Source organism: Limulus polyphemus, unplaced genomic scaffold (assembly GCF_000517525.1).
Source record: "Limulus polyphemus unplaced genomic scaffold, Limulus_polyphemus-2.1.2 Scaffold1372, whole genome shotgun sequence".
NCBI classification, from domain to species: Eukaryota; Metazoa; Arthropoda; class Merostomata; order Xiphosura; family Limulidae; genus Limulus; species Limulus polyphemus.
The window spans coordinates 190472-210215 of NW_013666982.1; the positions used below are offsets into that span (position 1 = coordinate 190472).

Genomic DNA, 19744 nt, shown 5'->3' on the forward strand with positions numbered 1-19744 from the left:
CATCCTGGACTTGGGACCAGGCAAAGGCGGAGGTTGGCATGTTTGGTGTGACGGGGATTCGAACCCGCGACCCTCTGATTACGAGTCGAGCGCCCTAACCATGCCGGGCCTGAACATTGATTAGTGTGTGTTAAAATTCTTGCCTGATACTGCATTATTACACTGTTTAACAAATTTCACGTTTGCACAGAAAATAACGTTTTAGTGAAAGCTATATTGTTTTTCACAATAGTATTCCCCCTCCCCCTAGTGAATCAGCGGTAACTCTGGAGGCTCAAAACGCTAAAAACAGGGTTTCGATACCCATTATAGCACATTGTGTAGCTTTTTCCTTAACAACAAACAAATACAAGAGTATTCCATTTACAACATCAGTTTATTCTCTTCTGACAGGTGTTTAACTCAAAGTGTTTAACATTTACAACATCAGTTGATTCTCTTCTGACAGGTGTTTAACTCAAAGTGTTTAACATTTACAACATCAGTTGATTCTCTTCTGACAGGTCTTTAACTCAAACTCAAAACCGGACATAAAATGAAATAAATAATATTTTTTTTTTACTGGCAGATAATTTATGAAATATGCCTTATTCATTTATTATTGCATTTTACAGAAGTTATATTTACAAAAATAAAATACTTATGTGCAAGTTGTTGCTCTCGTTAACTTTATTTCAGTCCACTTACTGTATTCACTTAATACTTTAACAATGTTTATCATGAAGCAACTTTACAGAAAATCTTAAAATAAAAATATTCCCATCTCTTGCGCCTCGGAATGCACAAAGTGGCCATTTCTACAGTTATTACGTTTGTTCTATTTTTTCCACCGTAGCGTTGTCTTTTGGTGTAAATATAAACTGGCTGATCTCTGCGTGTCCCAGATACCAAACCAAGCGTGAAATATGCACGTAATTGGATATTAGAGTTTAGATTTAACTTTTCACCTTTCAAAAACTGTTGCCTTTTATTCAGTTGCAATCTAAAGTATTTTTCCGTTTTAGTGTAAACAAATACGAAGGTATTTTGTTGGTGCAAGTTTCCGTATCTATGTTGCTAGGATCTAGTGATTAACAATGTAACTTGTAAACAAAAAGGATTGATGTTTAAATTAATGCTTTCATGCAGATGTGTTTTTTATGACATTCCTTTTAATTGGTTCATCAGGCGGGTTTCGAATCAGAAACGTATAAGAAGAACATTTCAAACCTATCCTTTATTCTTCACAAACTACTTCTAAGCAAATTCGTTCGAACTAGCTGAGCTGACTATTCGTAGCCCAAGTATATCCGAAATGTTATATCTATGTTTATTTTTTACTGCTCCCTATTAATACACGTATCGATCTCTTATATAACCTGTCCCTCAGTGGGCCAGCAGTAGGTTTATGGACTTACAATACTAACATCCGAGGTTCGATTACCCTTATGGACAGAAAACAGATAGCTCACTGTCTGTCATCAGACTGGCTAAGGCCCGGCATGGCCAGGTGGTTAGGGCGCTCGGTTCGCAATCTGAGGGTCGCGGGTTCGAATCCCCGTCACACCAAACATGCTCGTCCTTTCAGTCGTGAGGGCGTTATAGTGTGCGGTCAGTCACACTATTCGTTGGTAAAAAGTGTATCCCACGAGCTGGCGGTGACGACTAGCTACCTTCCCTCTAGTCTTACACTGCTAAATTATGGACGGCTAGCGCAGATAGCCCTCGTGTAGCTCTGCGCGAAATCCATAAGAAACAAACAAACAAACTTCCCACACTATGGATATTGCTCTTATGAACAGGAAGACCGTATAATATAACAGTTAGTTAAAAGTAGTTTATTAATGTGCTGTATTTTCAGACGTCAAACACACAACAAGATGCATTAATTTTAGAAACACTTGTGTTTTCCATTCGCTGATTGATTGTGGACACCTGTAAATGATGGCATCTTTCCCACAGTGTAGCTTAGATCTAAAGGATTGTGTGTGTGTGTGGGGGGGGGGGGCAACTTGACTTACTGGAAAATCTGTACAAGCTTAAATTCAAAAGCTTCGAAGTCTCCCGCGTGTCTGATAGAATCGGAACAATGCACCTGTATCCAACTTACAATAAAAACGAAATCTTGATAATAGCGTTTAACAACTTAGTACATTAGCTTGGTTTTAGAATATGTTTGGAGAAGTCAAGGGTTAATAAATGCGATTAATTCTACTCATATTATCACGGTTTCAATACTTTGTCAAGCGATAAAAAATGAGATCCAAAGATTAACTGTTACTGATGAATTAATTGAATTCATTTGTTCGTAGCGTCACGTTATAGTAACTTTTGTTTGAGAGCAAAGCCAGATTGAACTATCTGCTGTGTCCATCGCGAGGAATCGAACCCCAGATTTTAGCATTGTAAGTCCTTAAAACTTTCCGCTATTCCACCAGGAGACAGTAACTTTTGAATAATCTCACAAAGGATTAGTACTTGCTTTTGGGAGGCTCATGTCTAGAAGTGAACTTTCAAGTATAGTACTTGTACTTATATTAAACTTTATGTCACAGATGTGACTACCATTTAAGTAATGACAATAACGAATCCACGTCATTTCTCAATATCACGTAAAAAGTAATTGTAATTATACAATAGTAAATAAAACTGCTCTTTCCATTGCACGAATATATATTAAACTTAAAAATAATTCAAATAAATTTGCACTTTTGATTGGATTCATAAAACTTGTACGTGGATACATCGAGTTTTCTTATCTACATGAAGTCTTCACTCTTTGACTCTATCGATAAAGTCCCCCGGTAGAACAGCGATAAGTCTACAAATTTACAACACTTAAATCCGGGGGTTCGATTCCCCGCGTTGAACACAGCAGATAGCCCAATGTGGCTTTGCTCTAAACAAACAAATGTGCCGATAAAAACTGCAAGTGGAAACATCGAAACTTTTTATCTATGAAAGTCTCCACTATTCGATTCTATTGATAAGCCTTACGCGTGGATACCCCGAGTTTATATATATATATATGAAAGTCTTCACTGTTTTATCATATCGATAAAATGTGTGCGTGGATACATCGAGCTTTTTATGTTTGCGAAGTCTTCATGAATTTCTGATTAATATAAATCTCTTTATTTCACCTTTTTTATAGAAACAGTTGAAAGTCCAACTAAAAACTTGATTTATAATAGGCTTTAAATAGTTTTTTTTTTTTTAGTTTGTTGTTGAAAATCCATTTCCGTAGACGCGACAGTCACAGCCATGATAAAAGTGTCTATAAAGACACATATACGATTTAATACAGCTCAAGCATTTGTTTTTATTTTGCCCATAAATTCAAGAACTTTAAAAGTAGATATTGATCCTGTAATATCTTTTGAAAAACACCTAAAACCCTTCGCATAATTCCACACCATCTATATGACAAGAATCTCCGTTTTAAAAAAGTTGGAGACTTTAGCAATATTTAATCAGATCATTATTTTCCCATATCTTTCAAAACTGGTATGTGTAAAGAATCCCAAAGTTTTCATTGTTTGACTGATAAAATTCGTTTGTCAGTTAGTAATGGCCCGGCATAGCCAGGTGGTTAGAGCACTCGACTCGCAATCTGAGGGTCGCGGGTTCGAATCCCCGTCACACCAAACATGCTCGCCCTTTCAGCCGTGGGGGCGTTATAAGTGACGGTCAATCCCACTATTCGTTGGTAAAAGAGTAGCCCAAGAGTTGGCGGTGGATGGTGATGACTAGCTGCCTTCCCTCTAGTCTTGCACTACTAAATTAGAGACGGCTAAGAAGAATTAGAAGGTCTGACGTTTGGTCCTAGAATAACATTAGAAGTTTGTTTATAGATAGTATTAAATAAAGTATAGTTTAGTCCTAACTAAGCTAATGTAAAAAACGTATACTGTGCAGTATTAATTTATCTCTTTATCGAACTTAGGCCTAACATTAGTTAAGGTTTTATAAAGTACTACCTAAATACAAGTGGACTTGCACATTTCGGTGTCTACGATTACATTTCGTTTGTATTATTCTACATATCATGTATTTAACTAAATACTGTTGTAATAAAGATACTAATTTGACAGCAAACGTTTTGCGGGTCTCTGCTAGTTCATAATATCACAATAAGGATGATAATCGGGTTATTGTTTTCTGTTCCAGTATGTATTCTTACTAAAGTGTGTATAAGAGCCTAAGCGTTTGTTGTTTCATTAACAGCGGGTATAAGTAACGCTCGAATCGAGACTTTGTGTTACAACATAGCCGATTTGGTTAGCTCTATTCAGCGAAAAGAGAGCATTGTTTTACTATGATATTGTATCACACACGTGGTGTTACTAACTGTCATGCCCCTCCAACTGTAGTGTTATTTAACCTAAGAACCTTTCTGATGTCTTTACCGTTTACTTGTTGAAAGGTCTTAACTTTAAAAACACTTTACCATGACTTACTATCTGATAAATGAACAAGAGCTGAAGAATCGAAGTCTAGAACTTTTCTCATTGGTTTTTTAAACACATTTGTCTAAATTAGTCATCCACAAAAGTCTTCGTGTGTCCATGAACGTTGTTTACGGAATCCACAATAACATACGAGTCACACACCCACACACATAAATAGAATAAACAAAATTTCATCAATATTGTTTATGTTCCTATTTATGTAACAAAAAGTGAGTGATTTCAACCAGTTTGTTTGTAAGTTCTTTGTAGATGATACAATATATGGACCCCACTAATAGTGAAAAGTATATAAACTGGTCAACATCTTGAAGATTTAAAGTTTGAAAGTGACTTTTTATCTATAGCATTGTTGTTTTTCCCGTATTCTTTGGCCCGTCATGGTCAGGTGGTTAGGGTGCTCGACTCGCAATCTGCGGGTCGTGGGTTCGAATTCCCATAACACCAAACATGCTCGCCCTTTCAGCCGTGGGGGCGTTATAATGTGACGATCGCTGGTAAAAGAGTAATTCAACAGTTGGCGGTGGGTGGTGATGACTAGCTGCTTTCCCCCTAGTCTTACACTGCTAAATTAGGGACGGCTAGCGCAGATTTGCGCGAAATTCATAACAAACCAAAGCAAATCACATTCTTTGGATCATCTAATAATGTTTTACAATTGTTTTATTAACTTATCTTGCGGGCCGGTCGTGGACTAGTGCTTAGCGTACCCCGTCTGTAAATCCGGGGTTTCATGTTTCGCATTGGCGGTGGGTACTGTTGACTAGCTGCCTAGCCTTTGTAGTTTTGCACGAAAATACCTTGCAAACGGGGCAGCTGTTGAGTGATGATGAGACACAATATGACAATTTTTTATTTTTTTTTATTTTACGCATTGTGGAATGGCAATATGCTAGCGGCATAAACATTGCAGTGTCTTCCAAGACGAAGTCTAAGGCTGAAAACTAAGGTTAGTAGTTAAGATAGCGCTAAGCCATTTTATTTTGAGTAACTGATTTGCTTGTTGTTAAGCGCAAAACTTCACAGTGGACTATTTGTGCTTTATCCACCGCAAATATCGAAACCAGATATTTGACGTTATAAGCCCTCAGACTGTTCGTTGAGTCATCTGGAGGAAGGGGGGGATGTATTGATCCAATCGTGGAGGAGATAGGCAAACTTATGTCCCTCTCAAATATGTATTTAAACATTAATTACCTCGTAGTTGAATCACATCTTCCTGAAAGAAAAAAAGATGATGGAGTGTAGATGTTTCACAGGAAATATTAAATATTTTCACCCACCATTTTCCATTAAATATTTTCACCCACCATTTTCCATTAAATATTTTCACCCACCATTTTCCATTAAATATTTGCACATGACTGCATCTTGAGTACTTTAGAATTACGACCGAAATTTTCAATAAGAGCAAATCGCACTTATAGTTAAATCGGTATATCAAATTATCTACATTATTCGCTAACTTAATTAATAGTTCTAATGTATATAGATTGCTTTCTTTCTTCAGAAGCCCAAGAGCTTTACATATATTTTCATATAATCCCCGTCCCAACAAACATGCTCGCCCCTTCAGCCTTGGGGGCCTTTAGAGGAGGACTACAAAGATGATACCTGGAATAGAAAGGTTGTCATACAAAGATAGTTTAAGATCCCTAAATCGTTTTCGCTTGAAAAAAAGAAATTAGAGGGGGATCTAAAAGATCTAATTCACTAATTAGCTAGGGCCATGTTTTGTTTTACTCACTATGGTGCCCCAAATTGAACACAAAATGCAGCCTAGCTAACTAATGAATGTGTCCAATTTGAGGCACCATGGTGGGTAAAACAAAATATGGGGCCCAGTTAATTAGTGAATGAATATTTGCTGTAACATTCTTATGAATGCTATAAGCGTAGCTACCAGTTCGGCCGCCAATTTTGATTTCATTCCTTTAAGTCGCACACTGAATCCCTTTTTGGCTGCACATTTTTATCACACCTAAGGTGTTTTTGATTACATTATCAAATTGCATGAACAATGATTGTTCTGGTGTGAACTAGACTAAGTATAAGACTCAATTTTTTTATTAGTCATTTACAAATCAGAATTATGGTAAGGGTTAATAGCACAATGTTATTTATTTAGTTACTTATTTTAACACCAGTTTTTTATTATTATTTGAATTACTTTACTCGTAATTGAGAAGAGTAAGTTATGGTAAGAATGGGTCATTATATATATACCACCAAAGTTACGAGAGAGAGAAGCGTGTATTTTTGAGCAAAAGTGAAATAGAACTGGCTCCGTTTCCTGTTTCCGAATATCGAAACTCTCAATGTTCCGTGAGATGGCTGAAGCCACCAGGGGTTCCGTTCTTTTGATCTTTCTGGGTTTTGCATATTCAATCAAGGCGTTTTCCTTTCGTTTGTGCTTGCATGCGTGGATATCATTATAGAGATATATACCTTTAGAAGTATCGATCTATTCTCCCTTCACATTTGTCTGTTTATTGTCTGTTCATATATGTAACATACATGTATATCTTTATAGTTATCGAGATATGGTCTGTGTACAACTCTACACCCATCTATGGAATAATATATTATACAGATGCACAGAAATAGCAAAAATTGAGTTGAATTAATCAAAAATCTTAAACCCTCAGACAAAAATTGGGTTGATGGATTGATAGGCGTGTAGTAATCGTTATATCTCTGAAAATAATGTCAATATTAATCTAATTAGCATGTCTCTGATAATGGAAATGACAACGTAATTATTTGAATGAATATTGGAAATTTTATTTATTTATAATAAAAATGCATGTAAGATAAAAAAAACAACAACTGCTAATTCAAATCTGAAAAAAACAACAACAAATGATTAGTTAAAATGAAGCGCTTTCGACATGTCCACCTATCAGAGACCTAGGATTTAATTATTTCTTGCAGATGTAATTATTTATTCTCATACCTGTAGTCCTGAACCACCCATAATAAGTCGTAGGTACGAGATAGTATTTAGATAATTACTGAAGGTGATACGGAAACCTTGAAAATATGGCTCAAATTAACTTCTGATTCACGAGAAGTCTGTTTTAATACAAGGTACATTATTATTATTACGGGCATGTAATATTCAAGGTATGACTTTAGGTGTTCAGTACGAACCTTCAAATTGACGATCAAGTAATTGCTACGAAACTGGTGTGAAACGTAATTATGAAACGAAAACACCAACTCATTTTCATTTATAAAATAATCTCTGGAATTAGACACATGTATTGTACAATTTATGCATTTAAACATACGAGATATTATCTCGTACATATGACTTACTATCTCGAATATACGAGATGAGACCTTTAATATATTTTTTATCACTTTGCGGTTGAGGTATTCCGCACTGTAGGGATACTTTCGAGGAGAAAACACAGAACATTATCGTGCAGATATAACCATATAAAACCCCCATGAGGATGTAATTTATCCTGGTGACCCAATTTCTCGTTTTTGTATAAAAGTTCTCTTTTTTTTTTAGTTTCGCACCGTTATTGATGAAGTAGATTTTTACTGTATAAATACATTTTTGTAATGGATTTGAATAAAACTGAAATTTAACTTCAGGTATAAACAGATGTGGCGATGGAATACCAGGGAGCTTGTATTTTACTTTTCTGAAAGCCCCACGATGGCTTAGCGGAAAGTCGGGGGGGGGGGCTTATAACGCTAAAAATCGAGTTTCGATACTCACAGTGAACAAAGCTCAGATATCCCATTTCACAGCTTTGTGCTTAACAACCATAAAGACAACTTTTGTGAGTAAGTATATACGTGTACAAATTTGAGAAGTTGGCCTCCTAGACTTGAAATACCTAAATTTACTTGGTGTAGAATACATAAAATGCATCATGTGCGCATGTATAGAATACAAAAAATATGAAGAACACTGTATATGTTATCATGAATTCAAATTTTTTTGCAGAACTAAGGTTTTGTGAAAGAAAATCCTCGAACAAGAAAAGGCTATTCTGACGAAACTGGATATACTTGTTGACACCGTTAACAGGAAAACGAGGATTTGAATTTGGAGATTGTTATGGAACATTATTTTACAGCTTCTGATACTTTATAAACTGCGCCAGAATGTTCTTTAGTATAATGACCCAGTCGAATTCTATTAAATAAAAGTTCTAATTTTTTTACGCTTTCTCTATAATCACAACCATATAACAGTTTTGGAAAATGCTAACAGCAGTCTTTTTGCTTCCAGTCCTTGAAACCAACAGTTGTTATTCTGAAAAAAACATAAAAGACTAGAACCACAACAAGTCCATTCAACCACATATCTGTATGTTCTCCAAGTACAGGTTCAATTGACATTTATGTTTTTAGCCTGCTGAAAATGTGATCTTGGATAACATCATGAGGATCTGTGGAAAACTTGACAACATATGTAAAGTTAACGACCCTGCCCCTCACATAACTTGCTACAATGGAAATTCTAGTATTGGACAACAATGCGTAACAATGAGCACGATCAATTGTTAAAAAAATAGCTTTACAGGGAGCATAGCGATTAACCTCACAATCCAACCTGTATAAGCAGATGATGTAACAGACTTAAGCAGGGCAGATTTTATCTACCATGTATAAACAGATGGTGTAATAAACTTAGGAAGGGCAGATTTTACTCACTCTGTATAAGCAGACGGTGTAATAGACTTAAGAAGGGTAGATTTTACCCACCCTGTATAAGCAAATGGTGTCATAGACTTAAGAAGGGTAGATTTTACCCACCCTGTATAAGCAAATGGTGTAATAGACTTAAGAAGGGTAGATTTTTCCCACCCTGTATAAGGATATTTTATCTTACTTGTACGGGAATGGGTGTAATATATTTAAGAGAGTTAGATTTACCAAACGTTTATGAATAAATGTTGTAACGTGTTTAGGAAAGGTATAGATTTGCCATCCATTTATAAACATATGCTACCTAAAAGAGAGGTAGCTTTTATGCTGTTTAAATAGATGTAACATATTTAAAAGCGGTAGAGTTACCTACTTGTTTTGGGTTTTTATTTTCATATGGATGCGACTGTGTGAAAAACAGTTGTTGTATGTGTGTGTTTATGAAATAAAATATATGATTTGCTGTTTTATGATGAGTTTTTGTTAAACAAGTGTCATAAAAATATTTGTGTAACCAGCAGAACACTCATATTCCTAATCCTCTGATGATTTTTCGATATTCTCATCTTAACTAGCTTGGAAGTGATAATAAAAGCTTTTTCAACTGTATTCGATTAGTCTAAACACCTTCATGACGATAATGAGATTTTGAGAGAGTTATAAGGAGCAGTTAAAAATATATTGTATGTTAAGGGATTGTGTTTTAATTGAGATGACGATACTGGCTGATGCACCTTATGTGCCTAGTCATTACCAATCGAAAGAACAGTAAAAACGTATAGTGCAGTAACGCTATGCAGAAGAATGCCCTGGTTTCTACTTCTAGGTTTGGTCGATCTTGCGGCAATTTTTTTCTTCATTTTTGCGTTGTAGCCTCCCGTAAAGAGTAATCACTATGGTTTCTCACCCTTCTTTTTATTCTGTTTGCTTGAAGCAAAGACACATGTATCAGTGGGGGGCTAGAATACAGCAACTTCCTTCCTGCGTGCATGAACCTAAGATCAAAGGGATTGTCTTGAGATACTTAGTGTTCCAGAAATTGAACCTGTTCATCGTGTAAAAAAGATTATCTTTATTGATAGAATTAGAATTTCTGTTTATAGCGAACCGACCAATTGTAGTGATTACAACTGCGAAAGACTATTCACCCACCAACAATCCACGCATTCCGTTTTAGTCTCTTATTAACGATAGCCGTTGTATTTTTATTCCTCAAAACTGTGAAATTGTTTTAGTCTTTTCCGATCTTAAGACTGTAAACGGTTCGTGTCTACCACTGTAAAAATAATATGTGGTAGTGTTTTAAACAGAGGAAAGAAAGTAACGCAAGTAATACGATGGCTATACGTTTTCAAATTCAAGAAACAAAATAAAATATTGCAACTATGACTCAACTGCACGTGTTAATGTTTCTCCAATAAATATTGTTGCAATCATTGACCAACAAAGCATACTGTTGTAAACATTATGTGGTGTACGTGTTAACATTTGTCCGTGGCCTTGTGGTTAGGACACTCAATTCGCAATCTGCCGGTAGAGGGTCCGAATCCCCGTCTCTGAACATGTTCGCCCTTTCAGCTATGAGGGCGATAAAATGTGACGGTCAATCCCACTATTCGTTGGGATAAAGGAGTAACCGAAGAGTTGGAGGTGGGTGGTGTTGACTAGCTGCCTTCCCTCTAGTCTAACACTGCTAAGTTAAGGACGGTTAACGCATGTAGCCCTCGTGTACCTTTGTATAAAATTCGAAACAAACCAAAAAAAATTGTCCAACAAAGCATATTATTGCAAACATTATGGTGTTCACATGTTGATATTTATAAACAAAACATAGCGTTGCAAACATTATGTGGCGTACGAGCTGATATTTCCTAAACAAAACAACACAGTGTTGCAAACGTCATGTAGGTTTACGTATTAGTATTTGCCAAACAAAGCATAGTAGTGCAAACATTATGGAGTACACTTGTTAATATTTGCCAAACAAAAAATATTTTTACAAAAATCATGTTATAATTATGCGTACAGCAAAATAGTTTTGCTATCAGTACACAAGTACACTTGTTAATATCAGGAAACAAAACATGTTATGCGAACAGTGATCCAGTTCGAAGTAGCCCCAGTGTCCTATGATTCCTATCCTTCCCTCCTGCATTCCACCATTTCCTCTGATTACCTTGTCTTCCCTTCTTCACCTGATATCAGGGTACATGCTGATCAGTTTTCAGGACAGTTACGTTCTGTGGTCAGTATGCCTCGTCCCTTGCATACCTCGGATTCCTATGCATTGATGTATCATTATTTGAATTTTCCTTTTTTTTTGGATTCACAGAACTTAGAATCTTTGATTCAGGTGTGGATATCTGACCCTGATACCTCTGTGTTTTTATCAGGCCCAATTTTCCCATCTTCAATTAACTCTCACCACCCTCCTGCATTATCTCCCCTCCATCCATCTCCTATCCGAGGCTATCCACCACTCCCTTGAAGAGTTTAGAAGTATATTCTCTCCCTCATGTTTTCCTCAACCCTTTCCCACAAACTTACCTCCTCTGTTGTTGGAATCTCCTGGGTAGAGGTTTGCTTTTAGATCAAGTATGCTTACCTTCATTGGAGTCCAGGGTGGAGGCTGCTCATCAACACTTCATCCTTGGTTTTGCGTCTTTCACAGCCTTCACCTGCTCCTGTTTCCCACCCTTCCCCTTCCACCCTTTTTCCTGTTACCCTCTCCCGGATCTTGGCAGCTAGCTGACAGATTAATCATCTCCGGGTTCCCTGCCACCAATGGTATTGGCGATATATCATAGGTTCTAGCACAGTTGGAGTATGTTTAGCCAGGTTTGTGCACCTTTAGGGCAATTTCACCTCAGATCTTTGGGCATTTCAAGTTTTATCTGAAGAATGTTCTTTTGTTCTCTAACTCCACCTCCCTTATCCCCTCATTTCATTCCCTTTTCTCCTCCTTGGGATCCAGTTTCCTGCCAGTGTCTTTTTGAAGCAGTTTGGTATATATTTCTCAATGACTCTATCAAACCCATTAGCCTCTTAGTGGCACAGCAGTATGTCTGTGGACTTACAACACCAGAATCTGGATTTCGATACTCATGGTGGGCAGAGCACAAATAGCCTATTGTGTAGCTTTGTGCTTAACTTCAAACAAACTCATCAGTCACCTTTCTCCAAAGTTCTATTCCAGGTTGTTCATAATTCCCAAGAAGACTGTGGACTGGCATCCTATCATAGATTTTTCCAGTATCAACCATTTTATTGACCTCCCTAGTTTCACCATGCAATCCTTCCTCACTTCTCAGTGGGCATTTACTCGATTTCTTTGGATGACAAAGGTGAATGTCTCATATGCTTACCTTCACACCTCTATTTCCCCAACATCCAGATGTTACCTTTGTTTTGTCCACAAAGATCATGTTTGCCATTTCTATGCTCATCTGTTTGGTCTAGCTTCCATACTCGATGTATTTTGTTGGGTGGTCAGGGCTATCGCCCATCTTCTTCATTCTCCTGGATTGCAGTTTCATCATTATATTGACGATTTTCTGCTTCGTCCCTACACACATCTCACATGCACACACAATTACTTTTCTCGAGAGATGGCTCGTGCGGATTGGTTTGTCAAGCTTGTCAATCCTCTCCTGTCACAGCAAGCAAAATTCTTTCTCTTTTGGGGACTTGGGCTTTCATGGAAGCCCTTATTCCCTTGGATCATGCTTACATGTACGCCCTTTAGTGGGTGTTACACAATCAATGGAATCTTGCACAGGATTCCTTAGATTTGGTTATCTTATTCCCTCCATCACTTTGCATCGATTTAGGCTGATGGCTCAACAGAGACAACACCACAGTGGGCATTCCTCTTCCACCTACTCATTCTGAATTGCATCTTTTTACAACTGCTTCTCTGATGGGTTTGGGAGCACTTATGGATTCCCAGGAAATTGTAAATTGTTGTTCTTTGGTCAAATCGGCTCTGTACATAACATTCTGGAGCTTCTTGCTGCTTATCAAGCCTCAGATCATTTCCTACCTTTGGTATGGAACAAATTGGTCATGTTCCATTCCAACAATTTGACTATTGTCCCTTACATCAATCGAAAAGGTGGCACCCATTCACGTTTGCTTTGTTTTTTGAATGTTAGAACTCCTATTCTGGGCCCATTCATATCGCACACACCTATTAGCATGTTATGTCCCAAGTGCTCTGAATCTTGTTGTTGATCAGTTGTATCGTCTCAAGAAGATTCTCCCTACATAGTGATCCCTAGTTCTTCAAGGGTTTTGGGGGTTGTGCACTCAATTCCAAACCCACCCTCTTTGGGCCCCCTGTTTTACATTCTTTGGCTTTGGTGGTAATGCCTTCAGTCAGGATTGGTCCAGCTTTTACTTTTATACATATCCCCCTATCCATCTCCTTTCTAGAGTTTTATCCATTACCCAAACTATTGCACCTTCCTGGCCTGCTCAACTGTGGTTTCCAGTCCTTACCCTACTTCAGTCATCCCCCCATTACCACTTCGTCTTTCCCACTCCTTGCTATGACAACCTCAATTACCAGTGAGTCATTCTGCCATCACCACACTCTGCTTCACACGTGGCATTTGTTCAGTCCCTTGCAAGGAGGTCTAGACTCTCCACAAGGGTAGCATACATTCTTTCCCATTGTATCTGTCCTTTGTCCTTAATGGTTTATCAGAGAAAATGGTGCATTTTATGCCATTAGTCTCTGCACCATGAGCCCGGCATGGCCAGGTGGTTAAGGTGCTTGACTCGCAATCTAAGAGTCGCGGGTTCGAATCCCTGTCACACCGAACATGCTCGCCATTTCAGCCGTGGGGGCGTTATAATGTGACGATCAATCCCACTATTCGTTGGTAAAAGAGTAGCCCAAGAGTTGGCGGTGGGTGGTGATGACTAGCTGCCTTCCCTCTAGTCTTACACTGCTAAATTAGGGATGGCTAGCGCAGATAGCCCTCGTGTAGCTTTGCGCAAAATTCAAAAATAAAGAAACAAACAAACAAACTGCACCATGATTACCTCTTTTCCCATCCCAGTGTTCCTCATGTTTTGGAATTCTTTCCCTTGCTGTTTGACATTCGTTCTTCTGTGTCTACCATTGCCAGTTATCAGGCAGCCTTATCCAAATTCTTTGATTTTTCCCTTTCACATACAATATTTTTTTTCATTTCCTGTCCTCTCACTTATGTTTTGCTTCTTTTGGCTCCTTCATCTACCTCATTTTAAGCCTCTTCCAGTTTGGGACCTCAACCTCCTTTTGAACCCTTGGCTACCTGTTCATTATACCACTTCTCCTTGAAGACCTATTTTTTGCTCCTTTTTGCCTGTTGTCATCGTGGGTCAGATGTTTTCGCCCTCGACATTTAATGTATACTTTACCACTTCACCTATGTTCTCCTGTATCCTAATTGCAGTTTCTTTCCCCAAGATGTTGGCGACTCGTGAACGTGACGTCACATTCACACATATTTCCCTTCCTTCCATTTACCATTTGTATTCCCACTCTGATCTGGATCGTTTTCTCTGTCCTTTTCATGTCTTCTGGTGCTATATCGCTTTCACAGCTTCATTCCATGGTTCCAGATCATGCTCGTTAATCCATTGGAATGCTTTCTTTACCTGAGACATTTTCCCTATCATCTTTACGGGTTGGATTCACCAACGTATTTGGTTGGCTTATTCTTCCTTGTCTCCTGATTTCAAATGTATGTTAAAGGTATCCTTGCATCAGTTTCATCACCCCACCCGCTCTTTTGCTGCCTACTTCCGTCACACCTTGAAGGAAATCATCCAGGCTAACATGTGAACCATCACAAACCTTCATCTCTCATTATCTTCATCATGTGGCATGTTGCTATTCTCCACACCTCAGTTCAACTGTGAGTGGGCAAGTAATTTTTAATCTCATTATTTTCATTACTGTGGCACACTTTACATATTGGATTCTGCTCTATGGGGAGTGGTGCCTGTTCAGGTATACTAATCCATGAATTTACACTGTATAGTCTTTAAGGTCTATAATGCCCACTGTTGAGGTGGGGTGTTCCATAAGACTACTAGTGGTTTCCTTGTGGTGTTTTGCATTATAAATGTGTCCATCCCAGACCTCATGGACTATCAGGAGCAAAGCAGAGTCGCCATAGTTACCCATTCCTCCAATTCTAGTTGAATAAATTGGGATTGACCTGCTTTGAAAAATTGGGTTTCATGGTCACCCATTGCACTTTCTCCAGTGTTTTCTTTGTTCCTCCATACTCCCCACCACATTGTAAAGTATGGGGGTTCTTGCCACTTACAAGCTCCTAGCCATTGGTATGGTGGGCCATGGAGTTTTTGAAATCCATTCAGATAAGACTAGGGAGGTATGTTCTGTCAGTGTAGATGGTGTAAACCCTCTTCCTACTGTAGACCGGATAGCATATACCTGATGCCACCTAATTTTGGACTGGAAATAGTCCACCAATTACAGTTCATTCCTCTGGCTGAGATCCCTCATCCTGCCACTGCCTGGATGTTGGTTCCCAGGTGGTCTGGTGTTGGAGTAGAGCTGGATCAGCCAACATCATTCCTCTCACTTGGATGGTAGGGAGCCCTCGTCCTACCACAGACTGGACAATAAATTTCCAATGCTAGTAGGTTTTTGATTTCTGTGAACCACCACATTGCATTCTGCCTCTCTACCGTCATCTGAATGTCAGGTTTCTGGCTGGCCTGGGATTGGTTGTGTACTGAGTCTGCACACTTTCCCTGATTGGGTTGTTTGAATGGAAAAAGTTGTTTTCTCTTCTGCTTCCTAAGCTTAAGGTGAAAGCGGTTGGAAACCACCTCCTACCACGAACTTGAAGACAACTACCTGATGCTGACTGTTTTTGGAATGGAGTTGACCCATTGATTATGGTTTGACACATTCTAGCCACTCTGCACCATTTAGTGCATCCAATTGTTTATTGGATGCCCTCCATTCCATTCAATTTAGTGACACTAATCTATCTGGTGCAGATGTGATGCAGTCTTCCATGGGTGTATTCTTATACAGAGCGATGTCACACTCCATGGATTCTCTTCAAATTCTATTCAAAGGGTTCTCATCTAGGTAAATTTTGCACCAGTTCAATGTAGGATTCCTAATCCCAAACTGAAGATTTGATTCTGCACCAGGAGAGTGTGTTGCACTCCTATTGTTGGAGGGCTGTCCCATGCTTATTTGCATGCCATAGTGCAGTTATAAACATGTGGGGTAGGTGAGAGTATCAAGGCTAGTGGTGAGTGTAAAATTGTGCATATAGAGGGCAGCACCAATCGAGGTAAGTATCTATTGGAAATATATTTTCAGTGTAGGAAAATTATAACTTTCATATGGTAGGGTTAGAGAACACAAATATGAATATAAATTTTGTTATATTTGTTTGTGGTGTTTATTATAAGTTCAAATTAACATGTTCATTAATTCATTTTTTTCTCTCTCTTCAGATTTAATATGGTCTACCTTATCCTGATGTTATTTGGAACTGGTTCTCTTATGCCATGGAACATGCATGTAACTGCCAATGCTGTAAGTATATAATAATGCAAAGAATACAAAAAATGTTGATAAAAAACTGGATTTCTCAAAGATCATTTGTTTTAATTGTTTCACCTATACCCATTCAAAGCTAAAATAATAGATATTTGAAGTGTGGAGACTATAAAATCCTCACTTTTATCTGATCCCCTTAAAGCCATTAATTTTTTTCTCTAAGATGAGTTTTGATCACAAAAACAGTTGATGAAATTAACAGTTAGTTTGAAGTTTTATTGTTGAATTCTCATTTATAAAGTTTGATAGTACAGCAAGATGAATGATTAGTACAGACAAAGAACAATTAAAGTTACAGTTGAGACTTAGTGAAAGATGTTGGAAAACATATATAAAAATATTAAAACATTTTCTTGTTTTCAGCTGCCTGTCTTATAAAATATATATAACTATATATGTGCATTTTAAGGATATTTGGGCTATATGATTTTTTTTAAATCATAAATTCAGTTATATTAGTAATAAAGTGACAACTTCCAAGGTTTATGTAAAAGTCTAAAATAATTTTATTAAATTATACAAAGTTATCTTATGTTTATTTTCCCTTGTTTTGTAGGCTTAGTTTTTAATGTATTGGTCTGTGTAACAATACTGACAACATCTTATTTTTGTTCTTCCCACATTTTGTAGGCCTATATATCTTATATTTGTTCAATTTACTTGCATTTTGTAGGCCTGTTTGTTAGCATGTTAGTGTGTTGTTCAATGTACTCTGTACTTTCAGCTATATAAGTGACAATTAATTACATTATTAAATTCAAAAGAGCTAAACCAACCATGGTAGTGATTGCATCTCTTCTCATTAGTAGTTCAAAATTAGAGACTGCTATAACTAAATCCTAAGCTTTCTAACTTGACCAATAACCCATGATCCCATTTAGGTTAAAAATGCCATTTTCCACACGCTGTACTCTGTATAATGCTGGTATCTGTTCAAAAGAAACCTATCTTCAGTTACTTTTTATAAAACCTAACAGTTGTAATAAATTTTGAAACAGAATTACAATGTTATGCTATTTCAGTATCATATGTATCTCTATATTTTTTTTCTCTTTCTTGTAAGATTGGAGTATTCACAAACTGTTTGAATGTCACAAAAATGTAGCAATACAACTGAATTGAAACAAATTTCTAGCAGAGTATTATTATCTTTTAAGAAGATGGAAAGAGAAAACATAATTGTACATAGAAATGACAAAACATTTTGTTCAGTTATATCATTTGGTTTGTCTTTTATTTTAATATTTCATGAACACGTGGTAAAGTTCTGGCATTTTTTGGAAATTTTCTGAAACTCTAATGAAGAAATAATAATTTCCCATATTATAAATCAAAATATAATCTAACTTTATCATTTTCACTTTCTTTTTTTTAGTATTTTGTGGACTTGAAGCTCAATGTCAATGAATCTAACATTCAGACAGAAGATTTTAGAAGAAATTTTCTCTCCTACCTTGGTGTTGCATGTCAAGTTCCCAATGTTTTGTGCAGTGGTTTGAATCTTTTTCTGCATACTGGGTGAGTTCAGTGAAAAATAAAAAGAATTAACTTGTCTTGGCGAATATCATAGAAGCAGCTATGTTACAGATGAAATATATATTTCGTTGAGGAATAATTCAGTAGTATGCTTGACTAAAATCACAAGATCAACACTCAGTTTATTTAGAAACATTTTGTTATTGCTCGGTACAAGGAAATGATATTAGCATAATTAATATTAACCAAGCAGTTATGAATATTTGAAGGTTAATGCTAAGTAAGTTGACAATTTATGCATATTATATGGTAATAACATTACTGTGCTTTTGACACAGTTACATCCCTTACAGCTTAATCAAGACCCGCTATTGAGTTTCTAATTAATATATGCAATTCTACCTGCATTTTAAATCATGTTGAAGCTACATGCATGTGTTACAATGAACAGCTCATCATCTATAATGTTATAGTTGGTTTGTGAAAATTAGAACCTATACTAAAAAAGTGTCACATGCAGAATTATTCAGTCTACTAATTATTAACATATATGTATATTGCAAGTAAGTTTTTATTTGGGAACATTAGCTGTCCATGCACCATCTACATCCAGCTTATTATCAGATTGTGAAAATTGTCTCTTCTCTGCTGGTTTCTAACATTACTTAAGTACAAAATGCTTTTTTTCTATATACATATAAAGTCTGCATTTATAAGTGCCTTATATACCTGTATTATGCATAATATCTCAGGAATGTTTAAATTTCTAAAGTCAGTTTTTGATGTAGAGCAGGGTTTGTTATTTATTAGGCAGGTGGTAGCACTGCCTATGTAGGGATGGCTCTGATTGTTCATTGAAATGGTATTATAAATATATCCTGAATAGGTCATCAGAACTTTACAATACTATACAGTGTTTCCTTTTATAACAATGTAATGACTGAGTCACAAGTTCTGGGAATGCTTATAAATATCATAGCAAAAAAGTTTGATTTTCTTGTTCTTCTTTCTTCTGCTTCTTTTTTATTACATGATAACATGGAAACCAAAACAATGGTGTCAACCAATTTCACTGAATTGACATAGTTTCAAATGCAATGTACACTTTTATAAGTATTATTATTAACTAGTAGTAATATAAAAAAATCATGATTCTAGTGTAAACGATGTTATCCCTTGAAATTAGCTTTCTTAGAGAAATTTGTTGTTCCTTTAAAAAGCTTTAGTACAGGGTGAAACAGGAATTACCAACCAATAATAGATAAACAATAAATATTATAGTTGGAACCTCTTTGTATTTAGAACTTGGTTATGAGGCAGGTGGTAGCACTGTCTGTGTAGGGATGGCTCGGATTGTAAATACAATCTTCCGATGTCTATTGAAATATTGCATTAAAAAAAACAAATAAAGAAAAATACTTTTCCAAAAAGGAAGTAAATGTAGGGATGGCTAATATCAATCCTTCAATAACAATGCAAACAAAATAGTAGGGATGGCATTTGTATCATCCCTACATAATAGAACAGGCAAGAATTTGAA

General features: G+C 36.8%; 1 protein-coding gene across 7 annotated transcripts in view; it reads left to right on the forward strand.

Moving 5' to 3' along the window:
- The window catches only part of LOC106463304 (equilibrative nucleoside transporter 3-like), a 120733-nt gene that overhangs the window by 52425 nt on the left and 48564 nt on the right, over positions 1-19744 (forward strand). For all 7 annotated transcript variants that reach the window (XR_002611462.1, XR_002611461.1, XR_002611463.1 and 4 more), the window contains 2 exons: positions 16623-16704; positions 18104-18246. Coding sequence is in view for 4 of the 7 variants with exons in the window: in XM_022390763.1 (XP_022246471.1) it covers positions 16623-16704; positions 18104-18246 (225 nt within the window). In the remaining 3 variants the exon portion in view is untranslated. The remainder of the gene's footprint in view (positions 1-16622; positions 16705-18103; positions 18247-19744) is intronic.